Source organism: Mchenga conophoros, linkage group LG20 (assembly GCF_057382185.1).
Source record: "Mchenga conophoros isolate Kocher_MC1m ecotype Shallow Benthic linkage group LG20, M_conophoros_male_GT1.1, whole genome shotgun sequence".
Classification (NCBI taxonomy): domain Eukaryota; kingdom Metazoa; phylum Chordata; class Actinopteri; order Cichliformes; family Cichlidae; genus Mchenga; species Mchenga conophoros.
This window is the reverse complement of record NC_140545.1, coordinates 35,967,682-35,989,929: the sequence shown is the minus strand read 5'-3', so window position 1 is coordinate 35,989,929 and position 22,248 is coordinate 35,967,682. Positions and strand designations below refer to the sequence as shown.

Sequence of the window (22,248 nt, the reverse complement as noted above, 5' to 3'; positions counted from 1 at the left end):
ACGAGTCTGTTTAAGGGAATTCCTGTCAGAAACACTTTAATAAGTTCAAACTCATTCACGAGAACGAAAAGCAGACGCAGAGCTGGAACTGAGCTCAGTCTGAAATGCGTCAGTGCTGCTGCTTCCTCTCCACTAAACATGACAGAAGACTGTTGAACTGAGTCTGAGGCAGGAAACAGTCGACTTTCAAAGCACAGAAACGGATCAGCTCAGAGTGTCTTTTAAAGAAGACGTGCTGCAAAACAGTGGGAAGCTACTTTTTCATGTTACTGTGACAGCACTGAGCAGCTCCTTCAGTGGGAGACTGCGGCACCCACGGTGTGGGACGGAGAGATTTCGCAGGTCTTTCCTCCCCACTGCTGTCAGACTCCATAATAAAGACTTTAACTGATCAAGCACACACATCCACACATATGCAATAATACTAAGTGCAATAATCCTTTCTGTCATCGTTGTATTTTTACTCAGTTGTATATAGTATTTGTATTTGTATTCTATTTTTATCTTATTGTATATTTATTTTATTTTATTCTACTGTATATAGTATTTTATTTTATTCTGTACAGCTGTGTACTGTATTTATTCTTATTGTATTCTAATTTTTGCCTCATAACTTTTGCACTGTCCACTTCCTGCTGTGACAAAACAAATTTCCCACGTGTGGGACTAATAAAGGTTATCTTATCTTATCTTATCTTACTGGCAGCAAAAACAAAAGATGGATATGTTTGTTCAAAGAACAGTAAAGTTTAAAAACATCATTTGTTAATTATTGCAGTCATATCTTGAGAACAGGGCTGTGCAAAGCGCTCCTTTCATGATGCATATTTTTTTCATGTGGCTGTCTGGAGGTAGTCTACTGTAAGTACAAAAGCCTGAATAAAAAATGCAGGCAGATGGTTTCAGTCAGTTTGACTGCTGCCAAAGATCTGGGGAGGGGAGAAAGAGAAAAGGGCTAAAAATCCTCCTACGCCACTCAGCCCTAAATATCCCTCCTCCTCCTCCTCCTCCTCTCATCCCAGTCCAGGCTCCCTCTCACCTTCCACATCCTCTCATTTCTTCTGCTCTTTTTGGATTCAGGCTCTTCTGGGCTAAATCCTTCACCTCCCGTTTCACTCAAACTCTGCACCTTATCAACTTCCCCTCCTTCAGCTCTCCTTCCACCTCCTCTCTCTTATTCCTGCTCTCAGGTTCTGGCCTAATTTTAAGTGAGAAAACTCCACAATGCAGGCAAAGAATGACAAAGAGGCCTAAATGATGTTGCCATGAGGAAAAAGAGGAATTCCAGAGTAAACAGAAGCAAAGGACAAACACAGCTTTCTCTTCCTGCATTTTATCCCCCAATTCAGAGAGAAGTTGAGCTACAGGAAACACTTTTTTTTACACGTTTCTTGGTCATAAATGCTGATAAACTGAATATGTTCTTGGTTTTGGACCGCTAACTGGACAAACCAAAGACCCTGTTAACCTGGAAACAGCACCATTCAGCACCAGGCCATGGGCGGACAGCAGCCTGGAAGCTGGCATGGACACAAGATGGGAATTGCAGTTATGTTGTTTGGAGATATGAAGATCAGACTAAATCATTCCTGGCAGAGACTTTTAGCATGAAAGGAAGCGTGCTACAGAGCAGCAGTGAATAATTTAACACGATAATGTGGTATAGTGCAGCATTTCATTCAATATTCATAAAAACACACGGCCGCAGATTATTTATCAGATATTAAAAAGCTGAATCGGGTCAGACACTCCCTACAGATGGATTTACCTCCACACAAACATCACGAGTGAACATTTACTGACCCGAGCATGTTTGAGTCAAAAGGTGAAATCACAGACAGGAGGAAGTGCGCACCAACACCCACACATGTATGTACAGTGACACACAAACACTTGTCTAGTATCTCAGCACAGTCGCTCACACACTACCTGCCTTCCTATTATGTAAGACACCGTTAGAGCCTCCAGCCCTGATCTCCAACCCACTGACACACAGACACACACATTCATGGATGGAAACCCAGACACCAGCAGAAGCCTGGGATGCTTCAGTGTTAGTCCTACCTCTGCAGGTGTCTCCTCTTGATGTGTCTCCTCCTCTCAGGCTCCTCTCCGTGGCTCTTCTTCTAGCTCTGTATTGTTTCTCGGTCCAGTCCACCGACTCGTGCCTTTTCCTCCTGTCTTTTTTTGCACTGATGCTGCAGTGGTACAGAAAACACACCCTTCTGAGCTCTGCCTCTTCTCCCTCCCTCCTTCCCTCTCTGCTGCTCTCGGATTGGCTGCTTCACAGAGATGACATCAGCCTTTTTATTGTAGTCTCTCTCTCTCCCTCTCTCTCTCTCCATATACCTCCTGCCCCTCCCTTCCTCTTTACCTCAAAGCCCCCCCCCCCATCCCCTATTTTTACCTCTCCATACTCTCTGTCTTTTATATTTATATTTATATTCCTTATATCCATTAATGCTGCTAATGGCTGAATCACAGAAGCACAAGCTCATTATAAAAGCTTCCTATAGTTCAATAAGAGATGTTTGTTTGCCAGTACACTGGTCCATTAGAGAGGGAAGCCTTACAGTTTGGGTAAATATTTTAGATTTTTTAAAAATTATTAAAATTTTTTTTTGAATTATGATATTTTAGACCAGATCGATCAAAGCCCCTAAACCCTGAAATGGAAAAATTTAAGATAATGGATGGATCCATGAAATTAGAGTTATTATATTCTTCTTCTTCCCTTTCTTTTTTTGGAGCACTATTCAGAATTGCAGGACAGAAGAGGGAGAATATGACCCTTTAAGTTCAGCTACACTAATGAATAGAAACTGAACTGAACTGATTAATTAGTAATTTCCATCTTCAGGGTCCTGAAAGTGAGTTTCTTGCTAAAGCTTGAATACGAGCAGTGCCCTCGGTGAAATAGCAGCTGGTTCTTGCTTTGCATGAACTCAGCAGGTTTAAAGACTGAAGCATTTTCGACCTGAGCCAGTGTGACCATATGACCGTGGGTTAGTCCGGTGGCATCGTTGGGACTTATGTCACAAGCCTCTAACAAAGGTTTGTATTGTTTACTGATAACTGTAGATAAATGTGACTGCAGACATCAAGTCAACAAATTGGTGGGTGAAATTGTGTTACGCATGTCAGTGGCGTCCTGTTAGGGCAACCAATCTTATCTCATGAAAACACAACAAAGTGAATCTACTGTTGCTGTTTTATTAGTTTTATTTTTTATTCTGGCTGCTGGTGGTTATTGTCTCTGGAAGCAGGATTAACTCTGCTTGACTGTGATTACACTAGAATCTGTAGTTTAAGTGTTTAAATGTTATTTCTTCTGCTTAATGCAGGTTTTAAAGTTAAAACTTGTTGTTAATCTTCAGCTCTTTAAATAATTTATCTTGTTTTAGTTTATTATGTCTTTGGGTAAATTGGCTATGTCATAGTTAAAAGGCCCACTCCCTTTAAAACCCTGAAAAATGTGTGACATAACAGAGCAGTACCGCCCCTGAACTCACCACCAACAGCAGCTCACATTGTGCTTCTTCCATCTCCTTCCAGTCTGTCCAGATGCCTTCCCGCTCTGCTCCTCCTTCTTTTCCTCCTCTCATAATTAGAATGGAGATTATGTTCTCTGGTATCCAGATTATAAAACCCAGTGACATCCATGTGACATTTTGTTAACTGCCAAACAGAGCAGGCATCCAAAACACGCCCACACTTTCTCTGTGTGTGTTAAATACAGAAAGAAGGATGTGAGAGGACAGATGGACGGGACCAGGCGTCAGTTTTTTAAGTGGTTTTCTTTAGCAGGAAGATGGATATGATGAAACAGTGATCGGTTAGTGTTTCTTTGTGTCTCATCGTTGTTGTGCTCTTCTCCATAGCTCTCCGACAGCTTAATATAAAACACAAATCATCAGTCAAACAATCTGCAAAACCCACAAAAACATTTAAAAGAAAAGAAAAACCTGCTTTGAAGAGGCCTGAGCATTATTAAGCCTGCAGCATGAGATCCTCCTCTTTAACAACCAGACTAAAACGCAGAAATGTAATAAAAAGCTAAAATAACTGACATTAAATAGCATAAAAGCTACACAAGCACACACAAAAGCACACATAAGCAACGCATTTCTGATTTCTACGTGATTCATGCACTCAGTGAGGTTGAGTACGGTGCAGGTCTGCTTTTTACTCAGGCTACATGTATGGTCCTGTGAAAATGTCACGTTGTGAGGCAAATTGTAACCTTACCAATCCCGGACGAGCCCCCATTGGTCATGTGGAGATTAATTTGTTATCATATGTTACCTTATATATGAGATCAAAGTAGTTGCATTATAATATGGTATGTAGTTTTAGTTTGCATTAGACCTCTGACTTAGAAGAGTGTGAAAATCATTAGATCTGTTGGATTGACCTGTATTATGTTGAATGTCTTACATTGTTTCAAAGGAGTTGTTAGGATAATGGATGTTATTTTAATCTCACTGATATCATTTACATGCACTGTTGTAGGTTCATTATTACTTCATTAGTCTGCATCAGTTTATCAGTTTCTTAGTTTCTTAGTAAATCGGCTACAAGGTAATTTTCCACCAGCTTACTTTCTCTCTGCTTAAACTGTTGCAACATCACCACTCCACTCGAGCTGGACTGTTACATTCAGTTATGCACGTAGTCAGGCCTCACTAACGTGCACATATATACAGACTTATGAAAGACACGCACGTTCCCTCACATAAACACTTATTAACAAAGGGAGGTCGTCTCAGGACATCCTCTCTAGTGGACTCACAGTTTCACAAAATGCATAACAGATCACACACTTGTTTTTCTCTAAAAGTACCATCTGATGTCTATATAAGGAAGACTTTTGGGATTGTGGGGACTTGATATCATTTCCAGTAAGGTCTGTGTGACGTCATCATGAATAATATAAAAGATATGGAGAGCCGCCGCCCGGCGGAGATCTGTGGCTGTACGCTTGTCTTCCCATGCTTCTGTCTTAGAAGTGTGTAATAAAGATCACTATTCTGGCATCTACTGAGACCATGCAGTCGTTTGTCTTCTCCTCAAAACTCGAATCATGACAGTCACAAAGTGTATCAAGGACAGAAAGCAAGGTAAGCAGAGACTCCTCACATGAAGTCAGCAAACTGAGTGATGCAAGGAAAGAGAGGAAGTCATTATGTCCTACAGGACTGTTGAAGGTAAAGTGCGAGACATGTTAAAGTTTGGATTATTCTTCTGTTACATTCTTTGGTAGCACTCATTGCACACACGTACTTGTGTAGCATTTCCTGTAGAATCTGCACAGAGAAGTGTTGAGAAAAACTGAAACTGAGCACATCAGGAACCAGGCTTCAGTTAGCTGTCAGGATAAAGTGTTTGGTGGTCCCTCCCTCTGTGCTGCGCAGCCAGGACGACGACCTCCAACGCACAACCTTTTGTTCTATATGGTTACACCATACTCGTAAATCACTTCATGTAGCTGTATTTAACTGGGAATATGTGTATGCAGTCAAAACAGCAAATCTAAGAAGGGAGGTAAAAAAAGCTGAGACACAGCAAAGACTGCACAAAGCTAGCTGGCCTTTTCAATACCATCTAAAACATACACACAAAGTTTTGTCAGGGAACACCTGTTTGAACAGTGTTTGGACCTGCATGTGTGTCACAGCCTCGGGTACAAACAGATGTCACAGAAACTGCTTTAGCAAATTTGGGGTATTTCAGAATAATTTCTATTGTAATTTACTGTCCAGCAGCTGATGATTAGATTTAACCTTTTCATTCCTTAACTGTGTGTTAAAGAAGAAAAACACAAGAAGCATGTCTCTTTCTAAGAAAAGGGAACTGGACAGTTTTTGTATCACAGCAAGTTTCAGAAAACAAACTTCAAGTTTCCAGGTTTAAATTCTCAGATGCAAACATGCAGACATGATAAAAATAAAAGGTGATTTCCAGAAGTTTAATATATTCATTTTAATACTGAAAAGGCCTTTCTTCCTCTCAGCCTGCTCTGTTAATGCTGAAATAATAATGAAGTACAGTCAGCTTACTGATGAAACGAGTGACAGAGCATTTCATATTCCATTACGAGGCAAACGTAAATGAGCACCGTCCTCGTGCTCGTTATAGTGTGAAGGTGCTTACACTCACTATTCAGACTAAATAATAATAATAAAGTACATATTGTGCTACATGAGCCAACAGCAGGTCCAGCTGAGCTGCAGGAAGATGCCTCACTGCTTAATTTAAATCAATTACAATTCAGTTTTATTTATATGGCACCAAAATCACAACAACAGTCACCTGAAGGCGCTTTATTTTGTAAGGTAAAGATTCTACAGCAATACAATATTGTATTAATACTTATATATGTTTTAAATATGTTTTATCTGAGCTAATGTTTAATAAAAGTTTAACTTAATAGTGATGAGACTGGACCTGAGCAGGCTGAGCCTTCGTTATGCATCCCTTTGTGCACACAGTTACAGTAAATCACAAACTGACCGGATTTAAAGGAGCTTAAGCGAGAGAACGACCAAAGTTATGAATATTTATTCTCAGAGTTTTCGATGTCTGTTTGTTCACAGGCTGACACAGTGCTGTATAGAGCAGTGCTGCTACACGGCTGAACCGCAGTGAAAGTGTGAGCACCATCCAAACTGCTCTTTAGACAAAAACCAGGGTATTTCCAGATTCCCCCTCTTTCATTTTCATCTTCTGATCTCCTTCTGCTCAGAAAATTGAGTTTCCTCTCAAGCAGACAGCGGGCCCATTATCTCCTCCACCTCCTGCAGCTTCAGCTTGTCCCCTCCTCCCCCCGACTTCCATAGCCTTCCTCCATTTTCATGTCCTCTATTGCTTAATTCGCTTAACCTGCAAGTGCATGTGTGTGTGTGTGCGTGTGTGTGTGTGTGTGTGTGTGTGTGTGTGTGTGTGTGTGTGTGTGTGTGCGTCTGAGAGCTGATGGTTAAGAGTCAAAGATCAATACAACAGACGAGGATCATTCCCTCTCATGTCCTTGTCTCATGTCTGGCATTGTCTGGGACATGTCATTAAAACACACACACACACACACACACACACACACACACACACACGCACGCACGCACGCACGCACACACACACACACACGCACACACACACACACACACACACACGCTTTCTGTGTGGATACTGTTTACTGTAATTGCGACTCAACCTCTCAATACAGAACACCAACAACCTGCAGCACGTGTGCACACACACACACACACACACACACACACACACACACACACACAGACACACACACACACTGGGATTAAAGACGTCCTGTCATCCGAAGTGTGAGGCTGAAGTGCAACAGAGAGAATAATGTCAGAATTTTAAAAGACAGCAGAAGCTGAGGAGCAGCACTGATGTAGATGTGATCAAAGGAAAAAGTGAAAAGATGAATAAAGGTTAAAGTTTTATTCTATTACAATAAATCCTGTAAAGCAATCAGACCATCAGGATTATGAATTCTGCGTCTGCTGAAGCAGAAAAAAACATTTTAACCCTCTGGGGTCCAGGGTGTAATCGCCATTTTTAACTACTTCTGATGTTTCCTCCACATTTCACCTTTAAAAACGATTTACTTTGTCTTGTTTGGTCTCATCAGCACAACCTCACGTGTCTGAATCTGCAGTCATGCTTTCATTTTGACTACTGTAGTAACACAACTGATCTAAAATCAGACAAAAAACATAAAATCAGAGTAGAAAAAGTGATTTTTTTTACTGTAACAACCACAAACATGTTTATTGAATCATATGTCATAACCTTAAATGTAAATATAAATTGTCAATTTTAAAATCATATGCACAAGTTTTGTAAACAACAAAGTTATTTGCAGCCATTTACCTTTGACCTTGATCTTTTAAACAACGTCTTCCTCATGATGCACCGATGAAGCATCAGTGCACTCTCACACCTTCAGCAATCACATTAACGAGACAGACTGAATATGCAGCAGTCGTTTCGTTTCATTACTGACGGTCAGTGAATTCATGTGTCTGTCGTGTGTTTGTTAATATCACCGCCTATGATTAGAGGTGGAGTCTACAGCATATGACCAGTCACAGACATGAACATGTCTATTTGCAGAAGAGTGGCATGTCTAAGCTAACATGCTCAAAATCAAAAAAGCATGTGACTTGTTCATTAATTATTTTGAGTCAGTGGTTTTTTGTGACTTTAGACAGTCTCTACAAACTGTGGACCCTCTTTGTACCTCTGAGCTCTGCTGATGCCATTCTTGAGATTCCAGAGAACCAATGGAAGACGTTCTTATGTGCTGATGTCGTAATCTCAAATCTATTCTGCGACAGAGCAGGATACATCTGCAGCACAAGTTACCACGGTGATGTTTCCATAAACAGGACAACCATGCACACTGAAAACAAGTGAGTGTGAAAAGAGGCAGCACAACTTCCTGCTCACTTTCTTTGGTTCCCAGTTCATCAGGATAGATCAGCTACACCTGAGGGAAGAGCACAAGCGCGTGATGAACCATAAACAATAAACCCTGAACCTGGCCTATGAGAAGCACTGATGCCATAAAAACATTCTGATAAATAACAAGAGCCATCTGTTTTTGAAATGATTATTTTACTGGAGACTGTGAGCAGATTGTACCACTGCTGCTGCCTGTTTCCACGTGAGCAAAGGTCATCTACTCTTTGCTGGGCCTCGTCCTTTAGATGTCACAGTGAACAGTGCCATCTGGTGGTAAGTTAAAGCACTGCACACAGAATACATGGCTGGAACGTGGATTACCGCGGGAGTGTCATTCTACTGGATTTCATCCATAACCCAGCGCGTAGCGTAAGAACGCAGACGATCACCTTGCGTGTTCCTCACGAACACTGAGGGACTTGACAGATCGTCATTATAGTGCACCTCGGAGTGAGAGAGGGCGTCTTAAATGATAAAATCCAGAATTAGATTTCTTCCTTTCTTAGAAATACAGTAAAAACATCTTCTGTTGTAAAAATCTCATCAACTTTCTAAAGTGTCACACTGATGTAGGCACAGAGAATCATCAGCCTCCATCCAGCATCCTCCCCTGTCACATCACCCTGCTCACTATCCATCCTCCTCCTCTGTGGTCTTCCTCTTTTCCATCTTCATCATCCTTTGTTCAATATCTCCACTACCCCCGAGTAGAGATGTTCAGAACATCTCAGCATGTCTTTGTTTTTATAACTGGTTATTCTAAACTGGCTGCATGTGTGGATGTGAGATTGTGTCAGCCTGCTCACCCTGTACTGATGCTCACACGAAGCCCTTTGTAATGGAGGGAAACAGGTTTATTTCCGCTGCTGGAGCCTCTAGTGGACATTACAGGAACTGCATCTTATTAATATTATTACAGCTTACGGAGATGATGGTGATGATGATGAGGATTATAATAATCTCTGTAATCTTATATACAGAAGAATAGACTGAACTAGGATATTTATACATATATATCCTAACTTTATCAAAGCAGCCTTTCAAAAATGCTGATATTCAACATTTAAATTAACACTGAAACTTTTTAAAGCCTTTCTTTGTCTCACTTCCCCGTTTCTTCCTCTCATGGTCTTCGGTAAAGTCACACAGAAACTTGTGGTTTGTGATGCAACTGAAACGGCACATTGTCTGGTTCCTCTTTTATTTTTTCTTGAAAGAGGAGAAATAAATACTTCTTTTTTTACTTTTGTCTGGCAGCACGCAGTTAATCTTTGACATCCATCAGGTCACTGGCGAACCACTGAGTAACCCTCAGTGGTTCGCCAGTGACCTGATTAGGTTTTTCTTTGGCCACATCTTAAAAAAGAAGAAACTAGAAGACGATATCTTCACATTCTCATATTAAACTTTGTGGTTTTCTGTCATGAGCCTCCTGTGTGGGAATATCAAAAACAGGAAGCTGAACGTCCAGATTCAGGTTGTGGATAATAATTTATTATGGTGCCCACAGCCTGTGGGTTTTTTCCTGTTGCTGTTGCTCTCGGGTGGAGATGTGGCTGGTGTGTCCTTGCAGGTCGACCTGTAGGTGGAGTCTTTTCTCGGGTCTTCTATGCCTGCTGTGCATTGTTGAATGATTTCTTGGTATTCAAGGACCGGCTGGTTCTGCTGCTGTCTCTGTGATGGTGGTAAACACGCCTCCTTTCTAACTGCGTATTTTGTTCGTGTCTCTCTGTTCTTGTTTGCTCAGTTCGTTGGCTGAAGCCTGTCAGATATTCCCAACTTCTCTAACCTGCATCTCTACAAGGAGTTTAACTTACTGACTGTGGCTGTTTGACTCAGGTAGGTTGCAGAACTTACCTGCGACTCACCTGAAGTGCTCACTTTCCCTCTGGAATTCTGTCCGCTGTCTGCTGCTCTTCTTCTATCCTAGTCAGGAACACAACCACTAAGACCTGAATCATTTTGCAGAACCAACAAGGTCACGTCAGTCTCATCTTGGATGTGTTTAAAGTCTCCTCTTCCCCCTTCAATACCACAAATATTTTTAATTGAAGCAGCTGGTTATATTTGGATTAGGATGAGGTTATTTTTTGTAAACTACAGACTTCCATGAAATTTATGATGTGTTCAAATAAAAAAAAAAAAACACAAGTGTGGATGCAAACTGTTTTCAGCTGAGAGAAGCAGAACATCAAATAAGCTCAGGCCAGAAGAGACTCAAACTACCAACCCAGTTCACATCTCACATCACAGGTTTCCAGTGATGACATCAGCAGGCAGAGAGGTGATGGTCAGATCCAAGGAACTTCAGCGCTGCGGGTCGAGCAGCGAAACATGGGTACATATCTGGGAACTGTTATAAAATATAATCCAAGTGCCTGTTTGCTAAGTATATTATATATTAGGTGTACTTCCATGGTACATTAGTTCCTGTATGGCACTGTCATTAAATCTGTTCTTCTTAATTATTAATAACTTTGTAAAAAACACTTAAACTAAAATATTCTGTTTGCAAACTGAATTACACTTAACTGTTCAAATCTGTTTTAAACTGTTTTAATCAACCACGTCGCACTACAACCTGGTTTGCTTCTTATCTGTAGTTATTTTTATTTAATTGAATAACTGTACAGTACTCTGTTTATAGTAACCACTGTCCTTAATGTAAATATGTAAGAAAAATTGTGCATGTTTCTGTCCTGTGTCCTGTTTGTTGTATATGTGTCTTTCTGGCTGCTGTTACAACCAAATTTCCCCTTGTGGGACAATTAAAGGATTATTCTATTCTATTCTATTCTATTCTATTCAAAGTGCTGTAAAAACATAAACCTGCATACGATTTTGACTTCCTCGTATTGCAACGGGAACTTCTGCACCTGTGCAGTTTCTTCTTCATGTTTTGTTTTTGAAAATATTCTTAAGGGACTCAGATTAGAGCAGAAACAACTCAAACAAGCATCATCAGGCAGACAGTGGATAAATAAAAATGGAGTTCGACCAAATGCAAATAAAAATGCTGCAAAGGTTACTCATGATACAAATGAAAAGGTTAAAACAACCTCACAAAGACTGTTTAGCCTCCAAACTACAAAAGATATCATTGTTTAGAAATTGTTTAATCATTTAAACCCCAAAAACACGTCTTAAACAACAATAGAGACACGAGGTCGAAGAAGATACAGTTCATGCATGTTATCATAACCCTAACCCTTAAACACAAATTAACTCAGAGCGGCAGACTGATGCAGCAAAACGATGAAGTATGATGTACAGCGTGTACTCTATAGCACCCAGCAGTCTCAGGTTATGATGCACATGATGGTCAGTTGTCTTGTGGCAACTGACGAACTGAAACAAAGGAGCGTGCTGTGTGTGCAACAGCATGACAAACATTACCTGTCCTGTCCCAGGAGCTAAAGCTAGGCTATAGTAGAGTACAACGGATCACCTCCGGAGTGGCTCGCGTTAACCCGAGGCTCGGAGTAGATAACGTCACTGGTGTTACTGCGGGACGTGCTGTTGGCAGAGTCACTGCTCTTCTTGGAAAAAGTCACCACGGAGTAGGTGAGTTTGCTCGAGTCGTCTCCAGTCTGAAAAAAATAAAACATAAAATTGTTTATTACAGGTAATGTTTTAAATTGATCTGAGACCATTTTCACAAAGTAGTCCAAGACTTTGTGTTCACTGGAAGCAGGCGCCACAAATATCAGAATATCAGCTCCTCTGTGTGCTGTGTTGTTAGAGGTCACAGGATCGGACCTTTGATCCAAGACCTGGTTACAGCATCCAGCATCCCCCCATCAGGTTATTGATCTGAAATAACGATCTGGATTCTTTAAACTTACTTTGTGCTTTTCAACGTGACACTGATGATATCGTCTTCATATTTATCACAAATGTGAATCTTTTCTCAGATACAACTGTTTGTTCCGTGAATACAGAAAGTGTTTTCTTACTTTGTGCTGAGAAGTGGCTGCTGTGACCAAGCTGTGGTCATCATTGGTTGGTTTGGTGTATTTGGCATGAGAGTCAGGAGGAGATCTGCTGTGTCTGCCCTCTGCTCGGATATTCTCATACACTGTGTTGGTCTACAGGAGAAGAAGAGGAAATCTAATATCAGCTGGTTTCACAAACATCGGTGCTGAGTCTACAAGTCCTTCAGCCTCACCTCTGTGACAGCAGCGTGTTCAGTTCCCACAGGAGGATCTGAAAAACACATCAGTACAGTGTTTATACTGCAGTTAGGTACTCAGTCCGTCACACAGAGAGACAGAAAACCACTCATGCCCACATTCATGCTCACACGAATGATCAGAGACTGTAATTCAACCGAATATTCAAACTCCATCCATCAGTTTGTCCAATTCAGGTTTGCAGAGGGCCCAGAGTGTATCCCTGCTACCACAGGGTGGAGGCGTGGTGCACCTTGCACAGGTCGTCAGCCTGTTGGAGGGATAACTTGCAAACTCTGCACAGGAAGGCCAGATGGAGGATTCGAACACAGCTTACAACATGCAAAGAGATGTCTGACAAAATGTTCACTTTTCTGTGAAAACAGGAAGTTTGATGAGTGTGCCTGTCAGTGCTTCCGGCTGTCTCACCCTTTGGTTTAGAGGATCTGTTCTTGCAGAATATCAGCACTGACACTGATAACAGGATGATGATGAGAGCCAGAGTCAGACCCACAAACGGCACCACATCTGCAGCAGTTTGATGAGAACAACACGTTATTTTAGACAAACACCTCCTGATGAGTGTGAGCACCAGCCCTTCACGTGGGCTGTAAAGGTAGCTGAGTGCACATGTACAGTATAGTTATATGCAAGTTTCTTCCATGGAGAATTTGGTCAGACTCTCATGCTGTATGAGCATAAAACCATGTCTACATGACATACTCACTTCTGATTGGTTCCTAGTGGCAGATAACAGCAAAATTATACAAATGATCACTTAAAGTATGGACTTCTATAAAATCTTCCGTCTCTCAAACCCAGTGGATGGACGCACCTGTAGATGCTGTCCTCTCAGACTGCTCAGTGGTTCCAGTGAAAGTTGATGGAGGCGCAGAGGCTGATGGGAGGACTGGTTAAAAAAAATCACATAATGTCTTTAAGGTGGAGATATTGTGGCATGATTTACTTTCTGTACACACTGCAGTGGTATTTTTCAACTAAAGCATATAAATTTGTACTTAAAGACAGGAAACATCAGAAAGCTTTAAGTGAGACTTCCGTCTCTCAAACCCAGCGGATGGACGCACCTGTAGATGCTGTCCTCTCAGACTGCTCAGTGGTTCCAGTGAAAGTTGTGGAGGCTGATGGGAGGACTGCTAAAGAAGTTCAGCCATATGTTTTTTTTCAGGTGTTTGAGGTGAACAACAGAAAACAACACATAACAACAATTTGACACATAAACATCATGAAAAGACAAAAGGAAACCAAACGTTAGCAGCTGTCAGAGACAAATACAAATTTCCTTTAATTCTCCAGATTCATGAATGAATTTGTATAGAAACTCACCTTCTGTGACAGTAATCTCAAACTCTCTGTATGGATCAGTACTAAAGGATGTGTCCAGGTAACATCTGTACCGTCCTGAGTCAGACTCCCTCAGCTGTTTAATGGTCACATACAGAATACCACTTGTACCAGATTCTTCTTCATATTCAGCACTGTATCTGTCTCTCTGAGCTCTGGCACCCCGAGTCTCAATTAAAATCCCATCTCTTTCACATTCTCCCCTGCAGAAGTACTTCCTCCTTGTAGAGTGTTCAAAGGAACATCCGACTGTGAGAGAGCTTCCAGTTTCTTTATCGAAGTGTTTCAGCTGAGCAGGATTGTTTCCATCCAGCAGTGCTGTTAAAGAGACAAACGATCTATAGTTACTATCTGTGCTGAAGATGATGCAGTCTGATCAGAGTAACTCCAGTTTGACCCACAGTTACACTGGGAGCTGCGCAGTTCAACCAGTCTGTGACTGGAACAGTCAACGACCTCCATCCTAAACCATCAGTATGTGAGTGTGAGTACTGCTGGAGGTCTGATTAACCAGAGCTGAGGAAATGAGAGCTGCGAGTGTTTCTGAGCGTGCCGTGTGGTGAGCTAGAATATTAGCTACAGCAGACTGTGCCTCAGCATCACAGATGGTTCATGACACAGCGATTTATTTGTGCTGCTGTGAAAACTCATTGACATCCTGCTCTTATATGATTTAGTGTTTGAGCTTGGTAAGAAGATTCTTCTGTTTCTATAACAGGAGGGGCACTTTTGTAAATGGACAGGCTCTTATGTGGCACTTTTTTACTTTATACAACTTTTCACATTCACACCAGCTCTTTTTTCTATGATGCTTTCTATCCAACATTTACACACGTTCATACTCTGATGGAGCATCTTGTGGTTAGTGCCTTGCCAAAAGGTATGTGATATGCAGACTGGCATAATTGCACCACCAACCATCATGAACCATAGAGGAGTTAACATCCAGCAGGGTTTCATTAACATTTCAAACATAAACATTTTCTTTAGCTGAATTTTTCATGCGCTTCAGTTTTTGTTTTAATTACATTTATTTTACAACAAAGTCGGTGAATTAAATCGAGTTTTTATAAAAGCAAAAATGTAACCTCCAACTGAATAATTCTTTCTCTAAAGGTTTGTCTAACAGGCACCTCTGCCTCCCATTTTACTTTTAAATACTCAAAGAACCACAAGTGAGCCCTCAGTGCTCTAATGACCAAGCTCTGCAGCAGACCACAAGGTAAGGTAGCAGAGGAGGACACAAAATGAGCAACCGCAACCAAAAACCTCCTGTGACAGATACAGGAAGATAACCAGTCAAGAGCTGACCCAGAAATGCCCATGCATGCTCTACGTCTCTCAGTCAGTATTATATGATCAGCTGTGCCTGAGGCAGCACACAGATCCAAAAGTACTTAAATAGTAACTTATATAACTCATATATATGTTAAAATATCATTTGAAACTCTAAGGAGAGCTGTTTCAGTGGAGTGCATCTGGTGAATTCAGGAATGGAATTTATTTAAAATGTTGGGAGTAAAACTTCTGTAAGCTGGTTGGTCTGGTCACCACTCCTCTATCTATCTATCTATCTATCTATCTATCTATCTATCTATCTATCTATCTATCTATCTATCTATCTATCTATCTATCTATCTATCTATCTATCTATCTATCTATCTATCTATCTATCTATCTATCTATCTATCTATCTATCTATCTATCTATCTACCAGAGGCCTGGGAGCTTGAGGGTCCTGCAGTATCTTAGCTGTTCCCAGGACTGCGCTCTTCTGGACAGAGATCTCCGATGTTATTCCCGGGATCTGCTAGAGCCACTCGCCTAGCTTGGGAGTCACCGCACCTAGTGCTCCGATTACCACGGGGACCACCGTTAGCTTCACCCTCCACATCCTCTCGTTATATAGGATCATGGCCAAGCTTGAAACCTGGATCCCCCGTAGCCGGTTACCAAGATTACGTGAAGTACCCTCAGAAGGTCTGCTAGATGATGTTAATGCAGCACTACGGACAATAACTACAACCACGATTACCGAAACTAACAAGCTGATCTACAATACGGCAGCAGTGATCAGTGAGATGCTTGGCTACAAGTTGAACAGCCACAAGGGGCAGTACCCTCCATGGAGAAGGAGGCTAGAGGGCAAGATCAAAGTAGCACGGAGGGAGGTTAGCCAACTAACGGAGTTGCAGAAAGGTGCGACAAAGAAGGTGCATAAGGAGGTACACCAGAGAGATAGAAGGCAGAAGAATCAACCAGCTGTTCTCCACAGAACCAGCAAAGGTGTACTCTCAGTGGCAAGGGAACAATAAGAGAACAGCACCACCAAGGCTGGAGACGGAGCAATACTGGAAGAGCATATGGGAGAAGGACGCAACCCATAACGGCAATGCTCAGTGGCTAGTGGATCTGAGGGCAGACCACAGCGACCTCCCTGAACAGGGTCCAGTAACCATCACAGTGGCAGATATCCAAGAAAGGGTCTCCAGTATGAAGAGTTGGACAGCACCAGGGCCCGACATGGTTCACGCCTACTGGCTAAAGAAGCTGACTGCACTCCAAGAGCGTCTGGCAGCACAAATGAACCAGCTGCTAGTTAACGAGAGACACCCGGAATGGCTAACCGAAGGCCGGACGGTCCTGATCCCCAAGGACCCCAAGAAGGGACCGGTCCCCTCCAACTACCGACCAATAACCTGCCTCAGTACTACATGGAAGCTCCTGTCAGGCATCATATCGGCTAAGATGAACAGGCACATGGGTCAATACATGAGCGGGACACAGAAAGGAATTGGCAAGAATACCAGAGGCGCAAAACACCAGCTACTGGTAGACAGAACAATCAGCCGAGACTGCAAGACCAGACTGACCAACCTGTGCACTGCCTGGATTGATTACAAGAAGGCCTATGACTCAATGCCCCACAGCTGGATACTGGAATGCCTAGAATTGTACAACATCAAGGGGACCCTAAGAGCCTTCATCAGGAACTCAATGGGGATGTGGCGTACAACACTAGAGGCCAACTCCAAGCCCATAGCACAAGTTACCATCAAGTGCGGGATCTACCAAGGAGATGCTCTGTCCCCACTGCTGTTCTGCATAGGCCTGAACCCCCTCAGTGAGATCATTAACAAGACTGGCTACGGATACCGACTACGGAACGGAGCAGTTGTCAGCCACCTCCTGTACATGGATGACATCAAGCTGTATGCCAAGAGTGAACGAGACATCGATTCACTGATCCACACTACCAGGCTATACAGCAATGACATTGGAATGTCGTTCGGACTGGAGAAGTGTAGTCGGATGGTAACAAAGAGAGGGAAGGTAGTCAGAACTGAGGGGATTGAACTACCAGAAGGCAACATTGCAGACATAGAGGACAGTTACAAGTACTTGGGGATCCCGCAGGCGAATGGGAACCATGAAGAGGCCGCTAGAAAGGCTGCAACCACCAAGTACCTGCAGAGGGTCAGGCAAGTCCTGAGGAGTCAGCTGAATGGTAAGAACAAGATCCGGGCCATCAACACGTACGCCCTGCCCGTGATCAGGTACCCTGCTGGGGTAATAGGCTGGCCAAAGGAGGAGATAGAAGCCACTGACATAAAGACAAGAAAGCTCCTTACCATGCATGGAGGGTTTCACCCCAAGTCCAGCACCCTGAGGCTGTACGCTAAGCGGAAGGAAGGGGGCCGGGGACTGGTGAGTGTCAGCACCACAGTCCAGGATGAGACAACGAACATCCAAGAATACATTGGGAAGATGGCCCCAACTTCGGTCAAATTACTCAAAAACCTTTTGTGTGTTCTGTGTGTTAGATCCTCATTTCTCACACTCCACATCATCCCAGGAACCGCTCTCCGACTTTGCTCTGTAGTGAACGCTGATGTTGCGCTGTGTGTGGGTCAGTGAACGTGTGGACACTCTGAATGTACCCGTGTCTAAATGTAGCTGTGTGTTTCAGCTGTGTGTTAAATGTTCCTGTGGTATTTTGTATGTTAGTTTTCCTTTGTGCCTGAAATCGTCTCCTGTCTTATTTTGTTTGCCTTATCAGATACTTCCTATATTGAGATTTGCAGTTCTGCAGTTTCTAGATTTTGGAAGAAAAAAAAGAGTATGTGGGACCTAATAATATTTCATTAAGTCAATAAATAATTCATATACCAAAAAAATCTGCTCAAAAGGCAGAAATACTGAAAATTTTATTCAAAACTCCAAAAAAAAGTTGAAACTCACCTTCAGCAACAACAATTCCAAAATGTATGAACTGGTATGAAGATGGATATCGTCCCAGACCACAGGTGTACCGTCCAGAGTCAGAATTGATGAGCTTTCTGATGCTTACAGACAAAATATATTTATGTTCATATCTATATTCAGTGCTGTATCTGCCATGTTGATTACTGTTTAGCTGTGTTTTAATTAAAATATTTCCTTCTTCACATTTTTCTTTGCAGAAGATCTTCCACTTCTTAGAAGAAGAAAAGTAGCACTCAATCGTGATGCTTTGTCCAGCGAGTCTATAAAAATGCATCTGTGCACTGGTGACCTTTGTGTGTCCGTCCTGCAGAGCTGCTGGAAACATGAACCATTAATACTGATTATTTGTACTAAGCTGCATTTTAACATTTACACACAGACACAGAGTCACACTGAGACTTTAGTGTCAGTAATGGCACTCCTTTCCAATAAATCGCTTTTTATTTTACTCATAATCAAATATAATTTTTTTGTTGTTGCAGGTCATTCTCAGTGATGACTTGTTATGTTGTCATGCATGCTGTGGCTTCTCAGGACAGATTTCTGGTGCTGTAGTGCAGCAGCTCCACTAAGAGGAGGTGGGCCTGCTCCTGCTTCTGTGGCAAAAACAGTATCAAAAAACTGGTCAGTGGCATCTGATTAGATTAGTAGCAGCGCACAAACTGACTTAGCCTGTCTATGGGAATTTCCATTGTATGTTAGCATTAAGCTAGTGGGATTAATGCTAACAGTTTTTGACTCTTTTGTCTTGGTTACATGGCTAACCATGTATGGCTTTGTGTCTTATTAATAAAAATATGAAGTGAGTTCTGAATATAACTGGAAGCCGTTCAGGGAAAGCAGGAATAGAGGTGATGTGTGTTGAGCTGCCGCTGCAGTCTCGACTAACTGAAGACGAGCTGTGGAGAGATGTGAGTCAGTGAGTTTCAAAAATCAAGGCAGGAGAAAATAAAGTGTGAAAAATTCCAAATGAAAGAGGTTCGATTTTCTTAAAACTCCTAAATGATGTTCAAATATCAAATATTGGTCAAAAATCTGAAGTTCTTAGCAGATAAATGAATATAATAGTTGATATAATTGATATAATATTATATATATATATATCATTCACTGATGCAGGAGAGGCTGTCTTCAGAAGTTTCTCCTTTCATCATTCTGTAAGTACGATGAAAACCTTCTGAGAGCCGTGTCAGAGATACCAGCCCAATTCCATAATTTGTCAAAAAGAAACTTATGATCAAAGGGGTCAAAGGTCGCAGATTTGTCACGCCTGCTTGGCATTCAACGCACTTTGTTGAAAGGTGCTCTGGAATGCCTGGAAATGTACCAGAGCAGATCCCTGATGTTTTTCCGACCCATCTGTCACTCCTGTCGTATACCTCACCACCGTCTCTCTGTCCTCATACATGTCCTGCACCAGCCTCACATACTTCCTCATGCAGCACCACAGCTCCTCTCTCAGCAGCCAATCATCTGCTTTCTCTGATCCATAAAGACTCAGTGAAGCTTCTTCTGACCTTCTCTGAACTTCTCCATCAACACTCAAAGCAAGCATCACATCTGTGGAGCTCTTTCTCAGCATGAAGCCACACAGCTGTCACTGATCATCACCTCTCTGCTTAACCCAGCTTCATGATCACAAATATTAAGAGCTGAGGATGCAGGGTGACGTTTCTATTTCACTATTTACTTTTTATTTATTTCTTTTCCAGATCTACATTGAGTTCTGTTACGGCTCTTTCATTCAACTCTTCAAACTGCACAGAGATAAAAACATTTTACTGTCCTTTAATCTACTAGAATTTGCACACACTTTTTAACTTCTGCAATTTTTCTTTATTTTCTGCTCCAAGAGGCTGAACAGGAAGAGGTTTGCACCATTGTGCTGTATCACATCCACATTTTACTGACTGTCCAGTTTATTCTGAGGAAGTAACAAACACTTGTAATGAGCTGTGTTTGAAACGATGGTTTCACATGTTATCAAGTCCTGAAGTGAGCAGCAACATGTCCATGAATGTCTCACTGTGATGGTTTCTTCTGTCCATACTGGCCACAAACACATCCATGAAATCATGAATAAAAGCAGTTTGAATGGAAGAAGCGTCCATGAAAGTGACTCATAGCTGACTCTGATCATCATGTTTAACAACAGAAACATGTTGAAGAAGGAGAGTGACAGAAAGAACAAGTGAATGTACTCACAAAGGAAGAAGAAGCAGATCAGAGTGTGACGGACTTTCATGATGAGGCTCTGATGGTTCACTGCTGCCTCTCTTCTTCTTCACTGGAAACCAGGAACTTGTGACGCCTCACTTCTCTGACTGAAGGAGTCCCTCCTCCAAACACCACAGCACCTCTACACTCCTCATTTGTCTGAAACAGTTGCAACAGCTCAACTTCCTGTTAAAACAAATTTGAGTCAGGTGCAACATTATGTTCACCTGACATGTATCCATCCCCACTCTCATAGTTTCAGCATCTACTGGGCCATAATGGTTCTGTTTCAACTGGGATTAACTCCGTCCCCCTTTTTTGGTGCCTCATCATCTCCTTCTGTTATGATAATAAAATAATGCAGTCACCATGTGCCGAGAAACTACCTAAAACCAAAGTTTTAAGGTGATTATTACATATTTAATAAATAACAGATTGCAGAAAAACTAAACATTAATGAACCATTTCATGGCATAAGAGGTAAAAAGTCACCAAATGCTGCTACAGGATTTTCAAACTGTGGGAACAAAATGGAAATGACACAAAAATGCACTAAAATGCAGGATTAGTTTTCATGTTTTTCCTGTGTGATGGAAAAAGTAACAATGCCAGTAATATTATGGATACACTAATAATACACACCATGCATTATAGAGAGAGAGTGAAAGAAAATAGATGACAACCAAACATCAGTGTTGCGTTTGCTGTTTTACTTAAAGCTTGAACACGTAGAGACGACGGGCCAATCAGACGCGTTGGAGAGACATTTTGTGGCAGTGACGACGAGGCCGGCAAAGCTGAAGTAAAATCATCAGGACAGAACTGGAACAGTGTTTCTGACCCACTGCAGAGATGTCTGTACTGTATAAGAAGGGCAGTAGGAATGATTCTTTTATGTACAGTACTTTATTCCAAATGTCAACATGCATTGTGTCAACTTCTGGGGGTTTTGTGAGCCACGGCGCCCCCTCCTGGCATTGAGAAAATGCACTCAGTTACAGTTGGGCATGACAGAGCACGTGGTGTGACGAGCTTGTTCTGCTTGGATTATGGACGTTGTTACCTCACTTTCACGACGGAAACTGTTTCCAAGCACAGAATAGGAATAATGACCTGAAATCGTTTATTAGGAATCATGATGGACAAAGGACGGCGCCCTGTAACCATGGTTACAGTTACTTACTCTCATGTCCGTGCACGTGCACAGAGAGCGTGTTTATACCTGACATCAAACCCAAAGCATGCATGACTTTAAGTGTACGGCCTGTAGAAACACACACGGTCTGAGTCACTTTGTCATAACAATGAATTTGTTTTTAGCTCCGTGAGAAAGTGTGTGATTATGTGCCTCAGTGTGTCAGAGGGCGATACACATTTTGGAAGCACGGAGAGCCGCTGATCCACCAAATCTGAGAGTGAGCATCAGCTCCTCCTCTTCCTCACCTGCTCCTCCTCTTTTCCTCATTTCCAGAACAGCTGGCTCTGCAAACAGCTGCTGGAGTCCGGTGAGTTGTTGAATGAGCTTTTCTGACCAATCACCAGTGTTTGATTTATTTAACTAGAAACTGTAATAAAACTGTAATAAAACATTATACGGTATTAGTTTTAAACACTGCAATGCAGAAGCAAAATAAGGAACTTACTAAAGCAGGCCTGGGTTTATTTTCCTTTTTTATTCTTTGTTCTTTCTCTTTTTTCTTGAAATTACCTGTTCTTAGTTTAAATGTTTGATATATTTTCTGTG

At 41.9% G+C, this 22,248-nt stretch overlaps 2 protein-coding genes across 7 annotated transcripts in view; both read right to left on the bottom strand.

Annotated features, from left to right (window-relative positions):
- The window catches only part of LOC146551333 (neural cell adhesion molecule L1.1-like), a 47,633-nt gene extending 44,102 nt beyond the window's left edge, over nucleotides 1-3,531 (bottom strand). For 2 of the 4 annotated variants that reach the window (XM_085258847.1, XM_085258849.1), the window contains exon 1: nucleotides 2,065-2,269. The gene's annotated coding sequence lies outside the window, so the exon portion shown is untranslated. Of the gene's footprint in view, nucleotides 1-2,064; nucleotides 2,270-3,512 lie in introns of those variants that run through there. The other 2 variants (XM_085258848.1, XM_085258850.1) reach the window with 2 other exon arrangements.
- Nucleotides 3,532-11,615: 8,084 nt separating this feature from the next.
- On the bottom strand, nucleotides 11,616-20,548 carry LOC146551332 (uncharacterized). 3 transcript variants are annotated; one of them, XM_085260721.1, is made up of 9 exons: nucleotides 20,493-20,548; nucleotides 18,264-18,602; nucleotides 14,004-14,339; nucleotides 13,745-13,813; nucleotides 13,492-13,566; nucleotides 13,086-13,184; nucleotides 12,653-12,690; nucleotides 12,441-12,572; nucleotides 11,616-12,074 (listed from the first exon to the last, which is right to left on the bottom strand). In XM_085260721.1, exons 1-9 carry the CDS (start codon nucleotides 20,530-20,532, stop codon nucleotides 11,904-11,906), a joined length of 1,299 nt encoding a protein of 432 aa, XP_085116847.1. In that variant the 5' UTR covers nucleotides 20,533-20,548; the 3' UTR covers nucleotides 11,616-11,903. The 3 variants fall into 3 exon arrangements, with proteins under 3 accessions (XP_085116847.1, XP_085116849.1, XP_085116848.1); XM_085260723.1 differs by having other exon boundaries at nucleotides 13,745-13,810; XM_085260722.1 differs by having other exon boundaries at nucleotides 18,264-18,599; nucleotides 20,493-20,547.
- Between the last annotated feature and the right edge of the window lie 1,700 nt (nucleotides 20,549-22,248).